A 17196-nucleotide genomic window follows, 5' to 3' on the forward strand; every position below is an offset into this window, starting at 1 on the left:
GAAAATGTAAAATAGTACAGCCACTCTGGAAAGCAGTTTGGTAGTTTATTTAAGAAACTAAACGTACAGCTAACATTCAACCCAGTAATTCTGCTGGGCTTAGATCACAGAGAAAAATGAAAACTTACATTTATACAAAAACTGGGACAGAAATTTTTAGAGTAGCTTTGTTTGTAATGACCTAAAACTGGCAACATCCCAGATGTTCCTTCAATGGGTGAATGGATAAAGAAACTGTAGTACAGGCATACCATGAAACACTAGTCAGCAATGAAAAGGAATAACCTGCTGATGCATACAACTGGGCTGAATCTCCAGAGAATTATGCAGAGCAAAAAAAGCTAATCCCAAAAGGTTACATACTATAGTCCTTACTATAGGTAAGGACTGTATTTATGTAACCTTCTTGAAATGATAAAATTATGGAAATGAAGAATAGATTAGGTATTAAGGAGGGAGCAAGTGTGGGGAGGAAAGTGGGTACGGTTATAAAAGGGCAACATGAGGAATCCTTGTGTGATGTAATTGTTTTTTGATTTTTGACTGTATCAGTGTGGATATCGTGGTTGTGATAATGTATTATAGTTTTGAAAAAGATGTTATTATTGGTGCAAACTGGATAAAGCTTAAAGATGTTCCTGTATTGTTTCTCACAACTGCATGTGAATGTGCAATTTTTCCAAAATAAAAAGTTTAATTTAAAAAAGGTTTGGGGGTAAAACTACTTTCATGTTGGCACTTTCGCTGAATGTGGTCGTAGGATCATCTTGGTTATCCTAGGTCCTGTCATGTCAGGACTAGGAGGGGTCATCAGGATGAACTGCATGAAGCCACCTTCATGAAGGGCCTCAAACATGTTTGATATCGCCTCTGGAGATATGCTGACAAGATCAAAGGATGGCAAACACAGATGTCATGCCAGACATTGCCAGCTCTGCCCAGCCCCTCTCAGATTCCTGGAATCATTTCTGCATGCCCCACTGCCGGCCTCTGTGTGTTTTGCTCCTAACTGCCTGCAGAGTGATTGACTTTTGTTTCTGGGCACAGCCTCAGGTAAGGGGAGCTGCTTTGAGTCACCAGGAGCCAGAAGTGCCTGTGAGTTTCCTTCTCCTCTTCCTTGCCACCATCACTAGTGCAAGAGTGGGAAAGCCCACCTCTCTTGTCCCATTCTGATTAAACTCCAGAGTTCCCGGGGGGTCAGACTGGCCGGCACATCTCCTGAAAGCACGTGCCTGCTTGGCTTTTCCCTTTTCCTGTCCTGCTTCCTCATTCCCTAACAACTTTCTCTGGAAAGCTCTTCCTTAATAAATCCTATCTATGCACTCAAATTTCCATCCCAAGGTTCACTTTTGAGAACCTAACCCAAGGCAGAAGAACATCAAATAACTTTAACCATGTGTCCCATTACTGGACTAAGTGTTCAAATACATGAACATTTTAAAGAAATCCTGTAATTTTCAGGGTGCCTGAGGCTCAGTGGGTTAAGCGTCAGACTTTGGTTCAGGTCATGATCTCAGTTTGTGAGTTAGAGCCCTATGTCGGGCTCTGTGCTGACAGCTCAGAGCCTAGAGCCTGCTTCAGATTCTGTGTCTCCCTCTTTCTGTGTCCCACCCCCACTTGCTCTCTGTCTCTCTCTCTCTCTCATAAAGGAATACACATTAAAAAAATAAAAAATAAATCTTGTTATTTTCTTATGGTAGCATAACATCGTATCTCATTAATCTGCTTTGAACGTGTTATATAAGCATTTCAAATACACACCAATTTTATGATCTTGTTTTGGTACTTCTTTCTTTCCTTTTCAACCCACTGTTTCAAGTAACAGAAGCAATATGGCATCTGGGAGGGTCTGCATTTCACATTCAAATATAATTTTTGCAGCCTTGGATCTTTATCAAATGGTTGCCGTCACTTCTTCTGATAGGTTTTCTGATTCAAAACCTTGGTGTGAATCCTAAACATTAAGTTCAGGCAATTGGCTCTCACACTTTTGACCAAAGACCACGGAAGGGGCAAAAGACCTATTACCCCACATAACTTTCATCCCTCAACCCCCCTTTTTATTTGTTTGTTTGTTTAGGTAGTGGAAAAATAACTCAATGACAAGAAAGAACTGAAGAGGAATGATAGGAATTGCTTATTTACTTTTAAAGGAGAAATACCATTCATATGATTTTATATTCCAAAATACTGCCCTATGAACTTTTCAAAAAATGAGTAATTTTATCACTTTCCTTGACAGTGTGTTGTCAGTTATTTAAACAGAACAAATTTATACCTAACACATTTCCAGAGAGTATAAGCAAACTTCAGAGGAATTACAAATTGATGACTTTACTAATAGATGACTAATGACAAAAGTGGAACCTGAACTTGGATATTATTTTAAAGTCATTATAGGAAAAGTGGAAATTCATGTATTAAAATAGTTCCACAGTATACACAGTTGAGTTAACCAAACAGCTTACAACAAATTTAATTGATATTAAGCCAAGCAAAGATAGTTCATAATTAAGATGTGGGAATAATAGCCCTTAAAACCCACAATTGCCTGGGAATGACACTAATATTTATGCCCTTCTCCCAAAAGTGAGTATTTCAGTTATCTTCAAGTATGCACAAGCAGGAGTTTTATAATGCTGCACATAGAAGAGATGAAAACTGTTCTTGGTGAGCTTAAATAATGTGATACTTGTAACAAATTCTAAGCATTAATAACCCCTCATTATCTTACTTGGTATATTCCTAGTAGGTAAACTTTAGTTGTATATAAAAATAAAAGCCTATAAAATTGCAAGTTATTTTCCCATGAGAACTGAAGAAACTGTTGTGGTTTGTATCATTTAATGAACCGTCTGGAATATCCTTGAGGTCCAGCAGTGGGCCATGGATCATACTTGGAGAATCACTGGTTTAGACTTTTCAGATACGATCTATTGTCACAGATGCATCTTAGTCATAAATGTTTGGTTCCAAGGAATGAAAACCCACGTGCATTAACTTCCTGGGGCTCCTGCTACAAAGTACCACAAACTAAGTGGCTTAAAACAAGAAAATTTATTCTCTCTCAGTACTGGAGACTAAAAGTCTGAAATCAAGGTGTTGGCAGGACCATGTTCCTTCTGAAGGTTCTGGAGAAGAATCCCTTGCCAGCTTCTGGTGGCCCTGGGTGTTTTCCCTGGGTTGTGGCAACATAACTCTTATTTCTGCCTTCATCTTTACATGGCTGTCTTCTCCTTGTGTGTCTTTCTGTGTCTTTACCTCTTCTTGCTTCTTTTTTTTTGTTGTTGTTGAGGAAATTACACATTTTAACAGTGAACTCTGTACTACAGTAACATATATATATATATGTTTGTGTGTGTGTATATATATATATATATATATATATATATGTTTGTGTGTGTATTCAATTGACACAGAATATTACATTAGTTTCAGATTCATTTTCTCTTCTTTTAAGGACATCAGTCTTAGATTTAGGGCCTATCCTTATCGATATTAACTAATTACATTTGCAAGATCCTATTTCCAAATAAGGTCACATTCTGAGTTCTGGGTAGACACAAAATTTGGGGGGACACTATTCAACCCCTAAATGACCCAAGTCAGCTCAAGTCAAAAAGTGTTTTAAGGTTCAGGTTATCACAGAACCCAAGGAAAAACTTAACTGTTAGACTTTACAATGTGTTAGAACCAGACAGATCTATGGCTTTGAGTGACAGAAGTTCATGATCTTCAGTCTAGACTCCACAATATACATATACTTCCATAAATGGAAGTGGTATATTTCCCATAAAATACAGACAACTGTAATAAAAGTCTGCTTCTCTTCTGTATGGTTACCACCTGACTCAGTTTCATTACGTCTTATTTCAGTTACCTGGGAAGGGAAAATGAGTGGCACAGCTTGGGTCTGGTGCTTACCTTTGAACAAATTAGGTGTGGCCAGGTCTTGGAGTGGTGGGGAAGTGATGGTACTAAAGTTATGGTGACCTTGGACCAGAGTAGATTTGGTGATTAGGGTTAATTAGGGCAGGCATTTTGATCCATGTGTCAGTATTAAATGATCCCCTAGAATAGTGTTTGGTGCAAAGTGGATGCTCAAAAAATATTATTGAATGTATTACAAATAATGTTCTGATCTCCCTCAGTTAAATAACATTCAGTTCAATAGCATTTCTACATTTTAAACGCAATATCATTTCATCCTTTTTTACAATACCGCAGAGTAGATATTATTCTTATTTTTAAATAAGAACTTTGAGGCTCAGGGGATAAATAAATTGTGGATAAAAACTAGTGGGTGAGAGAGCTGGAACTTAAACTTGGATCATTTTTAAGTTCAGTGTTCTTTTAAGGATAGCACTGTTTATTTCATAATGGCTTTGCTTTGACCTGATAGCTTTGGCACCAAAGAGAAGATTGGAAGAAAGAGGAATGATGGTTTAGCTCCACCTTTATATATGTTCTGAATGGGAAGGACCACATCTCATCAGCAACATGACATTTCCCCTAGAAACATAAACAGGTCTGGTAGAGGTAGCGTCCCTCCCAGCTCACAGGTGTGTCTATTTAAAAAATGCAAGATAAATATTGACCCAACATTCCAGAAATAATATTTTGTCTAGTACTCAAGGTCTTTGGCAGTTTTTCTCTCTTTCCCCACATTTATTTTATTGCCCCATAATGATTTTGTCTGGTTGTGTTTCCCTGGACATGTCAAGTTCGTTCCTTGTTTACACCTTACCTTACATGTATAGCATGGCTTTCCTATTTCTTCAGGCATCAAGCTCTTCTATTGGCTGCTCCTTTTCAGTGTACTTCTTCACTCATACCTCTAAATATAAGAATCCTTTACTCTTGGTGGTCTGGTTTCACCTTACAATCACTCATGCTAACAACCTTCCTGTTGACTCTCTTTTCCTCTTCTTCCAAGAACTTGGTCAGATAAATCCTTTCTTAAATGCTCATTTTTCCCCAGAATCATCACCCATTCTTATATTGCATGTAGTAAACTGTGTGTGTGTGTGTGTGTGTGTGTGTGTGAGAGAGAGAGAGAGAGAGAGAGAGAGGGAGACAGAGATTTGCCTTCTTATGTAAGCATCTTGCACTGCTAACGAGTATGATTATCTGGAGGGTAAGGGTCCTGCCTCACACTTTATATTCAAGCATTGAGGCCAGGAACTACACAAGATAGGCAGTCAAGAAAATTTCATTGATTATACCTGTAAAACTCTACCCAAATCCATTTTTAGAGGCAAGAGGCTCTGATTTATTCTTTACTTTGCATCTTTTGTGACATACGTACTTAAATCTCACATTTAATATAATATTAAATACAAATAGCTCTGGATTTGGAGATAAAGGATATGTATTCAAATTCTTCCTCTCATATTAGCTGTGTAGCTTTGGACAAGTCACTTATTTATTTATTTATTTAGTCATTTTTTTACCTGTCCTAGCCCCTCACAGGTTTGTTGTGAGGAACACATGAGCTACTGTCTGTGAAAGAACTTACCAAATTCTAAAGCACTGTGTAAGGGATTATAAACATTGTCTCCTCATGTGCTTTGCCCCCCCTTATATATTTTATGTGTTCACCTCTATGTTTGTGGGCAGGGATTACTTAGCATCCTCTTAATCCAAGCCTAGTTCCCACTAACAGATACCTTGGCTCAGGTTTCAACAACTGCCATTTACCTGAATGCCTTTTACTCACATTTTCTGGCACAGAAGCCTTCATTTATTTGTTCATTCATTTATCTGCTCACTTAACAACTTTGAGTGCCCACCAGGGACTATGAAGCATGTTTGATGTCCAAGGAGCAATGTAAGTACCTCAAGATATTAACATTGAACTGAGTAAATCAGACACACAACTAATTGTAGAAGATAATAAGCACCATAAGATACCTATACTGTAAACAGATGTAAGAGGGGTTGTTTCTGCCAAGGGAGGGAAGTGTGTCGTGAAAGTCTTCAGAGGAGGTGCTCATCTGTCTTGAAGACTGAGTAGGTAAGTAAGATAGGGCAATACAGGTGAAAGAGCGTGAGCAAAACAAAAGCGCTCTGGGAACGATAGGCAGCTCAGCCAGTAATTTCACTCAGTTATTGCTATGGATTGAGTGAGTACCTATTATATGGCATAACCTTAGGATAGTTGATGGGATTACAGGGGTCAGTGTAGGCATCACTGGGGTGGGAAGAAAACTAGTCAGATTATGAAAAGCCTTAAACAACCATTTTTCTCCATACCATAGCAGAAAGGGTTTTCTCGTATGTATGAGGAAGGTAAAAAGATATGTGAACCCAGTGTTGCCAACTCCTCGATATTCACTGGAACGCTTTAACTTGGAAGGTGGATACAGAGTGGGCTTTAGTGCATACTGGACAGCACTGTCTTAAAGGACAGGTTAGCATATACCCAAGTGACGAGAACATTCACACTTGAGGAAATTCAAGTAGTGAACACACACTTGGGAAAATGTGCTAACTCATCAGTAATGAAAGAAATACAAATTCAAACAAGGCAGGACCCAATAAGCAAGAAGACAAAGCAAAATTACATCTAAGCCTGTTTGGGTGATGGGGAAGCAGGCACCTTAGAGAAGGGCAAGTGAAAAAACCTTCAAGGTAGGGGTTCGGCGGGGAAAGTGAGGGATTCTGCGTGCTGCAGCCGAAAACTGAGGTTTGGGAATTGAAAGAGCAGCGTGAGCGGTTGGGGGAACCAGGTGGTGAAGGAAGGTGCAACCGGCCCCGGACAAGACCAGGTTCTTCCTCGCCAAAGGCCTGAGGCCAGGCGCCTGGGCGTTTCTAAGCAACCATAAGCCCGCCCGCTCCATAGTCAATCATTTCGTAATTGGCTCACGAATCCACCAATGGGAGCACAGGAGGAGCTTCCCGCCACCGCTGGCGCCCGCTTTCAAACAGCCATACATTTGCAACTGCAGGTGGACTTCTCAACTAAGCTTGAGAAAGGCGGAGACTTCCGCCTCTGCGCCCCGCCCCGAGCCGGCATGGCCCCGCCCACCAGAGCAGGTTCTAGCAGGCGATTGAAGGACGAGGCTGCTCATCAATGGCCTCAGCACTTCTGAGTTCGGTTGGGACGAGGAAGGAGCTAGTAGATTAGATCCCGGGTAAGGGGGTTTGTTAGAAGTCGGTCTTTGGCCGGGGCTAGGGTTTCCCCGTGGTGATAGCATCCGTGGCCTCCGGTGAGTTTCGCTTCTCAGCTGGGCTTGGAGTTGGGGTTGGAGCAGGTGCGGTGTCCTCAGGATTCTGGCTGAGGCTTTCCGAGGGCTGACCCGCCCCCTCCTCAAATCCGGTGGTGGTGGACTGTCCGCGGGTTGCGGGACTCAGGCTTTGACTCTGAAGTGTCATCGAGATCCCAAGTTCCTACTAATAAGTGGCGTGTGGGAAGCCCTCCTCGCGTCCTCCAGGCTGTTGGGGTAACCCTGAGACCCTATCCTGGGGACCCCCGCTGTGTCATCCTGGCGTCGCGCCTGGCTCACAGTGGGTGCCCTGTACACGTGTGTTGACCGAGTGCACGTGACGCTGGCAGCCAAAGCCAGCCAAAGCCTGCAGCCCCAAGGCGCCCTGTAGAGGCATTCTGCAGCTTCACTCTCGCAGTACCTAGTTATTGTGCTGTAATTGACCCTAAACGGAGTTCCTTGGTAAGGCCACTGATTTCTTGCGTCGTTCAGCCTGTTGGGTGCACTTGCTGCAATCTTCAGGCGCCCTGAATCGACTTGTCCAAGCTTCTGTCATTAGCACTGATCGCAGATTATTGCCATCATTTGTGTAAAAGCCTGTTCTGTTTTCCTCCACCAGGTCATGTTAAATTTTGTAATCTTGAACGGGGCTTGGCAAATAATTGTTGAATAAATGACTAGGCCTCTTAAGCCTGGCTTGGCAAGTCTAAAACAGGCTAGCGTGTTCTGGCTATGTTCATTCTTGAAAGGAAGCTAGCATCTAAGCAAGTAAGTAGATTTTCTTAGGGCATTTATAAATTCCCTTTGTGCCAGTTAACCTTTCCTATCTTATAGTCAGGAACTTAAGTCCGGTTTAAGCTGAATTTCACCATATCCTTCAATGAATGGCAATTTATATGCACTTGCTAGATATGTAAATGCACTCAACTAAGTGAGAGGCTGAAATTGAAGCCATAAGAAAAGTATAAGAAACATATAGTCTGGAAGTGCAAAAGAGTGACTAATGCCATAGGGGAACAGGAGTGGAAGGATATCTTCATCGGAGAAGAGGTTACATTACTTGAAGTAAGGTTTCCCACAGGCTGCCCATTTACCTTTCTCAGAGGTACTGAATGGTCTTTGTTTAACCTCTTCTGTAGCTGCAGACTCCCATTCATCGGTGATAATGTTTTAATAATAACGAAACTGAAATGAATTGATTGGTACATAGTGCTAAGCACCTTATGTTCATAATTAGTGAATATTCATAATCTTTGAGGTAGGCACTATTTTTACCCACATTTTATTAATGAAACAATGGAAACCGAGTGCTCAAGTTTGCACAGGTGATAAATAGAAGAGCCAGAATTGAGCCCAGGTTGTCTGCACGAGTGCCCTTATTCTTAACCACTGACAGCAGTATTGTGCTTTGTAATCTAAAGTCTTTTCTTTCTGTGAAATTTCTCTCAGCCTTCCTTTCTTCCTAATTTGTGCTTTACACTCTCCTCTATTGTAGAACTTATTACTATGTATCATTGTAACTGTTAATTTATATCACTGTTTCTCTAAGGGACTGTAAGCTCCCCATGGCTGATATCATATCTTAGATACATCTAGGATATAAATGGGCACACAGTAGGTGTTGAGTAAAATTTTATTGAAATAATGAATCCTATAAGGCCACATGAATGTATCATTCATTCAACAAATATTCCTTGTGTGCCTACTATGTGTAAAACATGGGGGACAAGCATTTTATTCTGCTCTCAGCTTATAGGTTTTTGGATGAGACAAAAACAAGTGCTTTTGGTTTTTAATATTTTGTCCAACTAAACACTCATTGGTTTTCCTTCTCATTGCAAGGAGGGCAAAGAAAACAACCAGGGATGACAAAATGAGTACTGAGATTGAGACCTTCTGATCTGAGTGTTTAAAAAAAAAAGAAAAATACAGAACATAGTCTCATAGTCTTGTTAATAGGTTCAGAAAGAGTGATCTAGGGGCGCCTGGGTGGCTCAGTCAGTTGAGCGTCCAACTTCAGCTCAGGTCATGATCTCATGGTTTGTGAGTTTGAGCCCCACATGGGGTCTGTGCTGACAGCTCAGAACCTGGAGGCTGCTTCGGATTCTGTGTCTCCCTCTTTCTCTGCTCCTCCCCTGTTCACATTCTGTCTCCCTCTCTCTCAAACATAAACATTAAAAAAAAAAAAAAAAAAAAAAAAAAGGTGATCTATCTGGGAATAAAGTATTAACTAGTTTGCTATTAAAAAACATGCAGTGCACTTATTCTGCATCTTGATTTTTTAATGATCAGTCAGTAAATATAGAAATAGTTCATTATTTCTGTTAGTAGTATAGTATTGCCAAATTTGTTCAAAAGTATTTTACTAGGGCAAGTGTTATTTTTCAGTAGATTAATATGGCAGTTTTCAAGATAGTTTTTGCAGTTCATGCTTTTGACCAATCATGAAGATACCTATTTCCTACAAAATAGCCACCACTAGGTGTTATTAATTTTTTTTCAATTTAGTGGCTGAAAAATCATTTCATTGTTTAAATGACACTGTGAATTCTACATGAGCTTACACATCTTTTCAAGTTAATCGAGCATTTATATTAAAAAGAATTGTCATGTCAGTTGCCCATTTTAAATCGGGTTGTTTTTCTTTTTTCGGAGAGTTGTATGTTGGGACTTATTCATGTGTTTTGCAAATATTTTTCTTATACATTATTATCTTCTTTATGTTTTCATACATAATATTTGACTTGCATATGATGCCATATAAAAGGTTTTACTTTTTGTGGTTAAGTTTCTGTCAAGTTTTTCCTTATGGCTTTTGGGTATACTGTCTTACTATTTATTTTTTTCTTCTAAAGCAGTGTCTTATTGTTCTGACTATTATAGTATTCAGATATGAGTATTCTCTGATAGAAGTGGTAATTAGTAGTGATTAATTAGTTGAGGAAAAGCATTAGCTTTTATTTAAAATTTTAGTTAAAATACTATTTATTTATTTATTTATCTATCCATCCACAGTAAGTTTACCAGATTTCCCTTTATGCCTAAAATCGTTTCTTAAGGTCTTCAATTGTTTGCACTTTTGAGAAGAAAAACTTATTTGTATCTTTTTTTCCCCTGTCTAAAAGATTTTGGTCTTTTCAGATATTTTCAGATTTCTTTAATGACTTGGTTTGGATTAAAAAAGCCATTCAGAAAAGATACACTTTGGTCTTTTACATTCTCTTCACCTAAAAATGAAAATACGTTGCAGAATTCACTATTCTCTGAGAAAAAGTAGCTCTTTATTTAAAATATCTGTTTTTAACAATAGGCTGTTGTAAATTTGAATGCTCTTTTTTAATATTCAATGGGAAGTGATGGCATGTTAGTGAAGGATTGAAAAAAAATCTCCTTTATTTGTCTAATACAGGAGAAATTAACCTAAATCCATATTTTGGCTTTAACTATAAAATATCGGAAGAGGTAGAGAATACTATAAATATCAGAAGTAGGAAAGATTTTTTTTGTAAATGTTTATTTATTTTTGAGAGAGAGAGAGAGAGAGAGAGAGAGAGAGATTGAGAGAGAGAGACAGGGCACAAGCGGGGGAGGGCAGAGAGAGAGGGAGATGAAGAATGTGAAGCTGGCTCCAGGCTCTGAGCTGTCAACACAGAGCCCGATTCGGGGTTCGAACTCATGAACTGTGAGCGAGATCATGACCTGAGCTGAATTCGGACGCTTAACCGACTGAGCCACCCAGATGCCCCAGGAAAGATTATTTCTGCCTGGAGAATTCAGGAAGATTCTTAAGGCCTGACTTAATCTAATTTCTTTTAAGGAACCAGGATTTAAATGGGCTGTTTTCATTATCTGTTGATTCTGTAGACCTGATGTTCACTTGCAATAGTGAAAAACCCTAGAGATGTGAGCTTGTGTGTTTCCCTCACTATTTCAGCTGTATTATAGGCTCTTTACATTCAGATCTCCACCTTACTTAGGTGCACAAGAAGGTTCTTGTAGCTCCTGGGTGGAGACAGGTTTAGATTCCCTAGGCTTATGTATTTTCCCTCTCAGTGAAAATGTGCACGTGTCTCATCCTCCTTTTAGCTCTGGCACAAGAACAGAAAGGAGCGGGTCTGGTCTAAGAGGTAGAAGCTGGAAGGGTTTATGTTGTAAGGAGTTTTATTTGATAAGAATCGAAAGGAATGGGCTGGTTGTAGGGACCAGAGAGGGAGGGATAAAAAAGGTGGACTGCAAATTAGAGTTTGGACAAGAAGCATAATTCAGTCCTTGAAAAGTAAAAACTCGATGTAGGGGCATTTTCAGCATTAAAATTCATATCTGTGTTAGTCTGTAATGCCATGTTTCATCTATTCTAAAGTGCAGATTTTCTTTTCAAATTTTAATATCTACAGAGTCAGGCTGCAGTTTAAAATTAATGAGGTGTCATAATTTAATTGGCCATCTATTTTTCTTAGTGGTATAAATGGACCTGTGTGCTACCATCAAAGGTGCGTCAGGTTTGATGAAGTGGAACATCTTTTGCTTCTAGAGCTATTGGCTTACATAAAGGTTTGTGATCATAGTTCTCAGCTGTTAACATGAGGGAGCCGCGTTCTTTGTGGTCAAATGTATTTGGATTCCTGGGCCTCTGCTTCTTATTTCACTTCCAACTTAATGACATTTTAGAGTCCGAAAAAGTGCGGTGAATGAGTTGTGGCGCAGGCTCACCTCAAAGTGCATTTCCCTGGCATGCAGAAGAGTGCAGTGAATGGCAGGCAGCATTAGGCGGGTAGTTGATGACGCCCACCTACCTTCTCATCAGGGTCTTTTGGAGCTTTGAAATTCTGCATAGTTTCTGTGTCGTGTCGATCCCTCAGTATAATTCCAGTCATTGGCAGGCTTCTGACTGCGCGTACTTGAAAACCCACCTCCTGCTGCTCCTTCTGCCACAGCAGAGACTGTTCTCTAGAGAACTCTTGCTGTTGCTTTTGGAACGGGCACTCTACAGTGGTACAGCTTCACAGTCTTCACTTCCGTTTTTCCTGACTCGTTTTTGCTAGAACCCGATTTTACCAAGCTAAAGAGCGGCACGTTTAACGCTTATGTTCTGGGTGTGTGCTATATGGAGTTTCCCAGGTTGCAGATGGTTTTTGGGGGCCAGCTGTTAGCTCAGAATTTAGTGGCTCTCTTTTTGTTAAAACATGACCTTTGGATTCGTGATAGAGGACAAAACAAATTGTGGAGGATACTACCTTTGCCATATTTAATAAATCAAATTAGTCACTCTGGGCACATTCTTAAAATTTTTGTTTTGGCATATTTCTAGTTAATTATTTTGTGTGTGTGTGTGTGTGTGTGTGTGTGAACAAAAATCTTGCTGTCTTAGGTTATACTTTCCAGGCCACAAGAAATGTCTAGTCACAGGTTTATTAGCTTTTTGCACTTTGTTCTTTTCTATGAATTACTGCCATACAGCTCTTTCTGTGAGTCACAATTAATCTGTAAGCTTAGTCTTTATATTTGGTATACTAACCATTTGCCACGCGTGAGTTACATCCAACTTTTCCCTGGCCGCTGTCGTCTTTTGTGTGTGTGGCATCTCTTGGGTATTTGGCCTAGAAGATTTTTATGGGGTGTGTAGAAACCAAGCGTCTGTCTTTTTCTACAGGAAGACCATGTCACTGGATTTTGGCAGTGTGGCACTGCAGACGCAAAATGAAGAAGAAGAATACGACAAAGAAGACTATGAAAGGGAGAAAGAGGTAAGTTACTCAGAAAAACGACTAACCCAGTCTTCAGCGGTTTTCTTTCCTGACCAAAATTATATCACCTTGTATCATGTTGAAGGAGTATATGTTTTTTTTTTTTTGGTCACCCCCTAAAAACCTGATGAGTATTTGAGCTTTTAAAAGGTGGTTGAGTGGAATGCTTCCTTTTCTGAGATAAGACTAAAACACAGTAAATGGTTAGATTCTTGAAGATCTTTTCATTTAGGAGGTACTGGTTGGCTTTGGAGGCAGACGCCTAGTTTCTAGTTGCTTGGAATAGTGCCTCGAACAAGTCCAGCCAGGCTCTTTGCTTCAAGTAAGTAGCTTATATCCTCGTGCAGGCAGACCATAAACAAGTGAATTAAGTAATTCGAGTGAGTGATAATTTAGCACCGATAAGTGATAGGTAAACAAAATAGAGTGATATTAAAGCAACTGGTAGGGCACTGATGAGGGAAGGTCTTTTGGAGGAGGAAATGCCTGAGCTGAGACTTGAGTCATGAGGAGCAGCCATGCAGAAGCCTGAGGAAGAATATTCTAGGCCAAGACACCCACAGAGCATAAAGCCCTATATCTCTGCAGAACAGCCAGAAGGCTGTGGTGTGGGGATTGTGGGACCGAGGGGTGAGGGTGCAGATAGGGTGAAGAGGTGAGCTAGGGCCAACTCATTGTATGTCATGGTAAGATGTTTGTATTTTATTCTAGCAGTGGGAAGTCAGTGGAGGATTTTAAGCAGGGAAATGGTATCTGACCATATTGTTCAATGATCTTACTGTATGCTGTGTGGTGAATAGACCCAAGGAGAAAGGGAGTAAAAGGAGGAGACTATATTTTATGTCCATATATAAGAGTTGAACAGAATTCCTGGCACATGGTAATGTTCAGGAAATGGTGGCAATAGTAGTAATAGCAATTGGTGAAAGTCAATTTGATAGGATTGTTTTTAGTTTGACTCAAATTTCTTGATTGACGATGATGATGGGCTCTTTTTGTATTGAGACTATGCTTGATATGATCCATTTTCTAATATATAAAACAATCCTTTTTAATCATTACTGTGAACCGTTAGTATTAACAGGAAGCAGAGAATAGGGTCAGTTGCCCATGTAGCTGGCAGTAAGTAGAGTTAGGATAGAGATAGAAAACTGGCAGCTCAGTGGATTTTTGTCCATAGACGATTTGTATTGTTTGGCTGCACAGTGTTTTTCAAAGTTCAATCTATATTTAAAGATTGGAATATTTCATGTAACAACCCAGAGTTTCTGGCTTGTCTTGAAACGTCCTAAGCCCCGGCCACATGTGGCCTGTGTCTGCACATGGCAGCAGGCAGGCTGGATCTGAGCAGTGGCTGTCCCTTCCCAGCTGGTCACAATCCTCTCGCACCAGTGTGGGCTTATGCACTTGCAGGCTTCGCTCCTGTCAATTCTGTGCCAGGTCACGGAGGCCATTGGAGTCCGTGACCCTGGCCAGGGTTTCCGGATTTTGACAGGGTCCTTCCACAGCAGTTGTGGGGGTGAGGGTTTTCTGTTACTTTGTGAACTCACAGCATGAGGTTTTCATGACCCTGATGGCTTTGGATAGTTTGCTGGAATTTAGCTACTGGGATTCTTGAGGAGATCAGTTTAAGTAATTATTATAGTAGACTTTAAAGAAGAAGAAAAAATAATCTGACAGGTGAGTTTTCATTGGAAAATATATTAGAGAGATGGTTAGGGTATTAGAGGGAACTAATTAGAGATGTATTGTGTGGTGACAGTTTTAAAGGGGACGTTAGTTACAGAGGAAATAGATTCTAAGTATATAGAAAATAGACATAGGGATCATTTCTTGATAGGTTATACCCTGAGATAGGGAATTTACAGAAAAAAAGGAGCTCTTAAGAAGTGAAGTACCTAAGAATGAATGTTTCTAGCAGAGTGGAAGAAAATACATAGCCAACTTGACTGTAACATGATGAATATGTTTCGTGTTAGTAAACAGTGTTTTTGCCTTTTTTTCTTTAATTGTGGCAAGGGTAGAAGTGAGATCACAGGCTGTAGGGTTTCAGATTCACCAACAAAATTCAGGGTTATTGATAAAAACTCAGCTCATGTGTATGTCATCACTGCAAGTTAAAATGGTAAACTGGCTGATTGAACCTAAGTTTGTTTGCATATCCAGAGTCCATTCCAACCTCCTTAGTCTGTCTGACCCTATCGTAGCAGAACTTTTCACAGCCTTGCGAGGTTTAAAGAAAAGAGTGGTCTTTTCCTGCTCCCTGGTTGATAGCTTTGGGATTGATAGCTGGGTTATAAGCGTTAGTAGTTGGCTAATGCATATTGCTTTCTCTACGTAGTGAATCACTTGGTATTCGATTCGCTTATGTAGGAGGAGTGTCTGAATCCCTGAGAATGTAGGGCCAAGCAGGCTATATTGGACTTATAGTCTTCTCTGCTCAGGATTTGTGAGATCCTCTTTGTAAATGGTAGAATAATCCTGATTTTGACCTTTTGGTGTGAATGATGAGTTCCTGAGTTTAATTTTGGTCCTTTGGGATCAGTTGGGATTTTGTCCACACTTGCCTATAAATCTGTGAATAAGCCATAGTCAAGTTCCATCTTCCATGCCGTCCAAATTATGATCTTGCCTTTTTCATTTCTGTTCCCTCCATTGGTTTGCATTGAAGAGCAAGGGGAGGAGGTCCATTTAATCTTCAAAAAAGGAAAGTATTTAGTAAAGTGACTCAGTAGTCAGAGGACGTTTAGACCAGTAGAACCTCAAACCACAGAGGTCTAAATATGTGATTAGACCCATATTTTTAAAAAATCTCCAAGAGTTTCACAGAAAAGTAAGGCACTATAATCATTTCTAAATTACTTCAGTTCCTAATGGTATAATGGTAAAAGTTTGGGTACTGTGGGCCAAGGCATAGCAGAGAAGAAGTGTATAACCTGTAGCCTCATCCAGTCTCTCACCCAAAACTCCATCTTCTACAGAGTAAACAGAGCAGATAACGGTGCAGCTGAGTGAGGGTGATGATACCAGGGAGATATGCTGTCATGTTAATTAATATTCATATCACTGATAGTTCTTACAACTTGTTGGATCACATTACTTTCTTGCTGTACGATTTGAGAATTAGGGATGTACTTGTCCCCCTTGCTACTAAGTGGACCTCATCCAAAGTATTCTAGGCAAACTTTTACTTGTAAAGCTGGAAAAGTGGAATTCAAAAGTTCTTCTGTTAACTCATTCATAATTGTAACAATGTGATTTTTCAAAATACTTGTCACTTAAGTCAGTGTGCTTTGTGATTTCATCATGGGTTATTATAGAGTTGTTATTGTTGTGATAGGAGTGGTTACAAGCTCCAGAGTTACTGGTAACCCTACAGCTTAAGGTAGATTGTCACTTGGAATCTCACAGGTTGCTGGAATACACGTGAACTTGCAGTATTACCAGAAACAGCTCTGTGATTATTGCTTTGTTCTCCGTATATGAGTATGTATTTTGGAGCTGGTGGTTTGGGGAAGAAGTACTAGTAATCTGTGCTCTCAAGATAATACTTGCTGATGATAGTTCATTTAGTAATGTTAGATTTGAAGCCTGGAAAATGATCTTGAGTAGAAATGTAGGTGCTTTAAGAAGCAGATGGCAGAGAGAAGCTTGCACCTGGCCATGCTGATTTGAGTCCATTTGGTTTTTATGTCAGTGCTTCTCTAATAGAATAATAAAGCTCATTTGAGCTTTTTGAAATCCTGTGTTTTAAAGAGGTAGGGTTTCCACTGCAAAGCCTTTCTTCTACTTTCTAACTGCCTTGTTTGATGTAATTATAGGAACAGTTTGACATTTTGTCCCCACTAGAGGGGGTTGTGAAGCCAGTATTTGTTTACATTTTATATTATTTGACGTATTTAGTGGAATTTTCTTGTCATCACCTGAGAAAATCAAAGAAACAAATGGTTCAGTATTCATATGGTAGATATTTTTCTTTAGCAGTTTCTTATACTTTATCTGGATTATGCCTTTGAATGTTTCTTATATAGGTATTTTTCAGGGACTGTCACAGTGGAAACAAAAACCTAAGTCTGGCTGAGTGTGGTTTGATCATATACAAATAGGTAGACATAAGTGTCTTCCAGTGACCAACAAAATGTCACGTAGAAGAAAATTGGAGTGGGAATGGGGAGATTCAGGTTCTGGTGTGGGCTCTGGGACCGTAACTCTTTTCCTGGGCATGCCCCTTACCTTCTCCGGGT

The 17196-nt window shown here is 39.8% G+C and overlaps 1 protein-coding gene across 10 annotated transcripts in view; it reads left to right on the forward strand.

Moving 5' to 3' along the window:
• Positions 1-7021: 7021 nt before the first annotated feature.
• The window catches only part of CEP152 (centrosomal protein 152), a 91850-nt gene continuing 81675 nt past the window's right edge, over positions 7022-17196 (forward strand). For 7 of the 10 annotated variants that reach the window (XM_019442172.2, XM_019442176.2, XM_019442178.2 and 4 more), the window contains exons 1-2: positions 7081-7211; positions 12859-12952. In XM_019442172.2, coding sequence (XP_019297717.2) covers positions 12866-12952 — 87 coding nt within the window. In that variant the 5' untranslated portion in view covers positions 7081-7211; positions 12859-12865. Of the gene's footprint in view, positions 7212-7553; positions 7671-7827; positions 7977-12858; positions 12953-17196 lie in introns of those variants that run through there. The other 3 variants (XM_019442173.2, XM_019442175.2, XM_019442174.2) reach the window with 3 other exon arrangements.

This window comes from Panthera pardus, unplaced genomic scaffold (assembly GCF_024362965.1).
Source record: "Panthera pardus isolate Hobbes unplaced genomic scaffold, ASM2436296v1 HiC_scaffold_24, whole genome shotgun sequence".
Classification (NCBI taxonomy): Eukaryota; Metazoa; Chordata; class Mammalia; order Carnivora; family Felidae; genus Panthera; species Panthera pardus.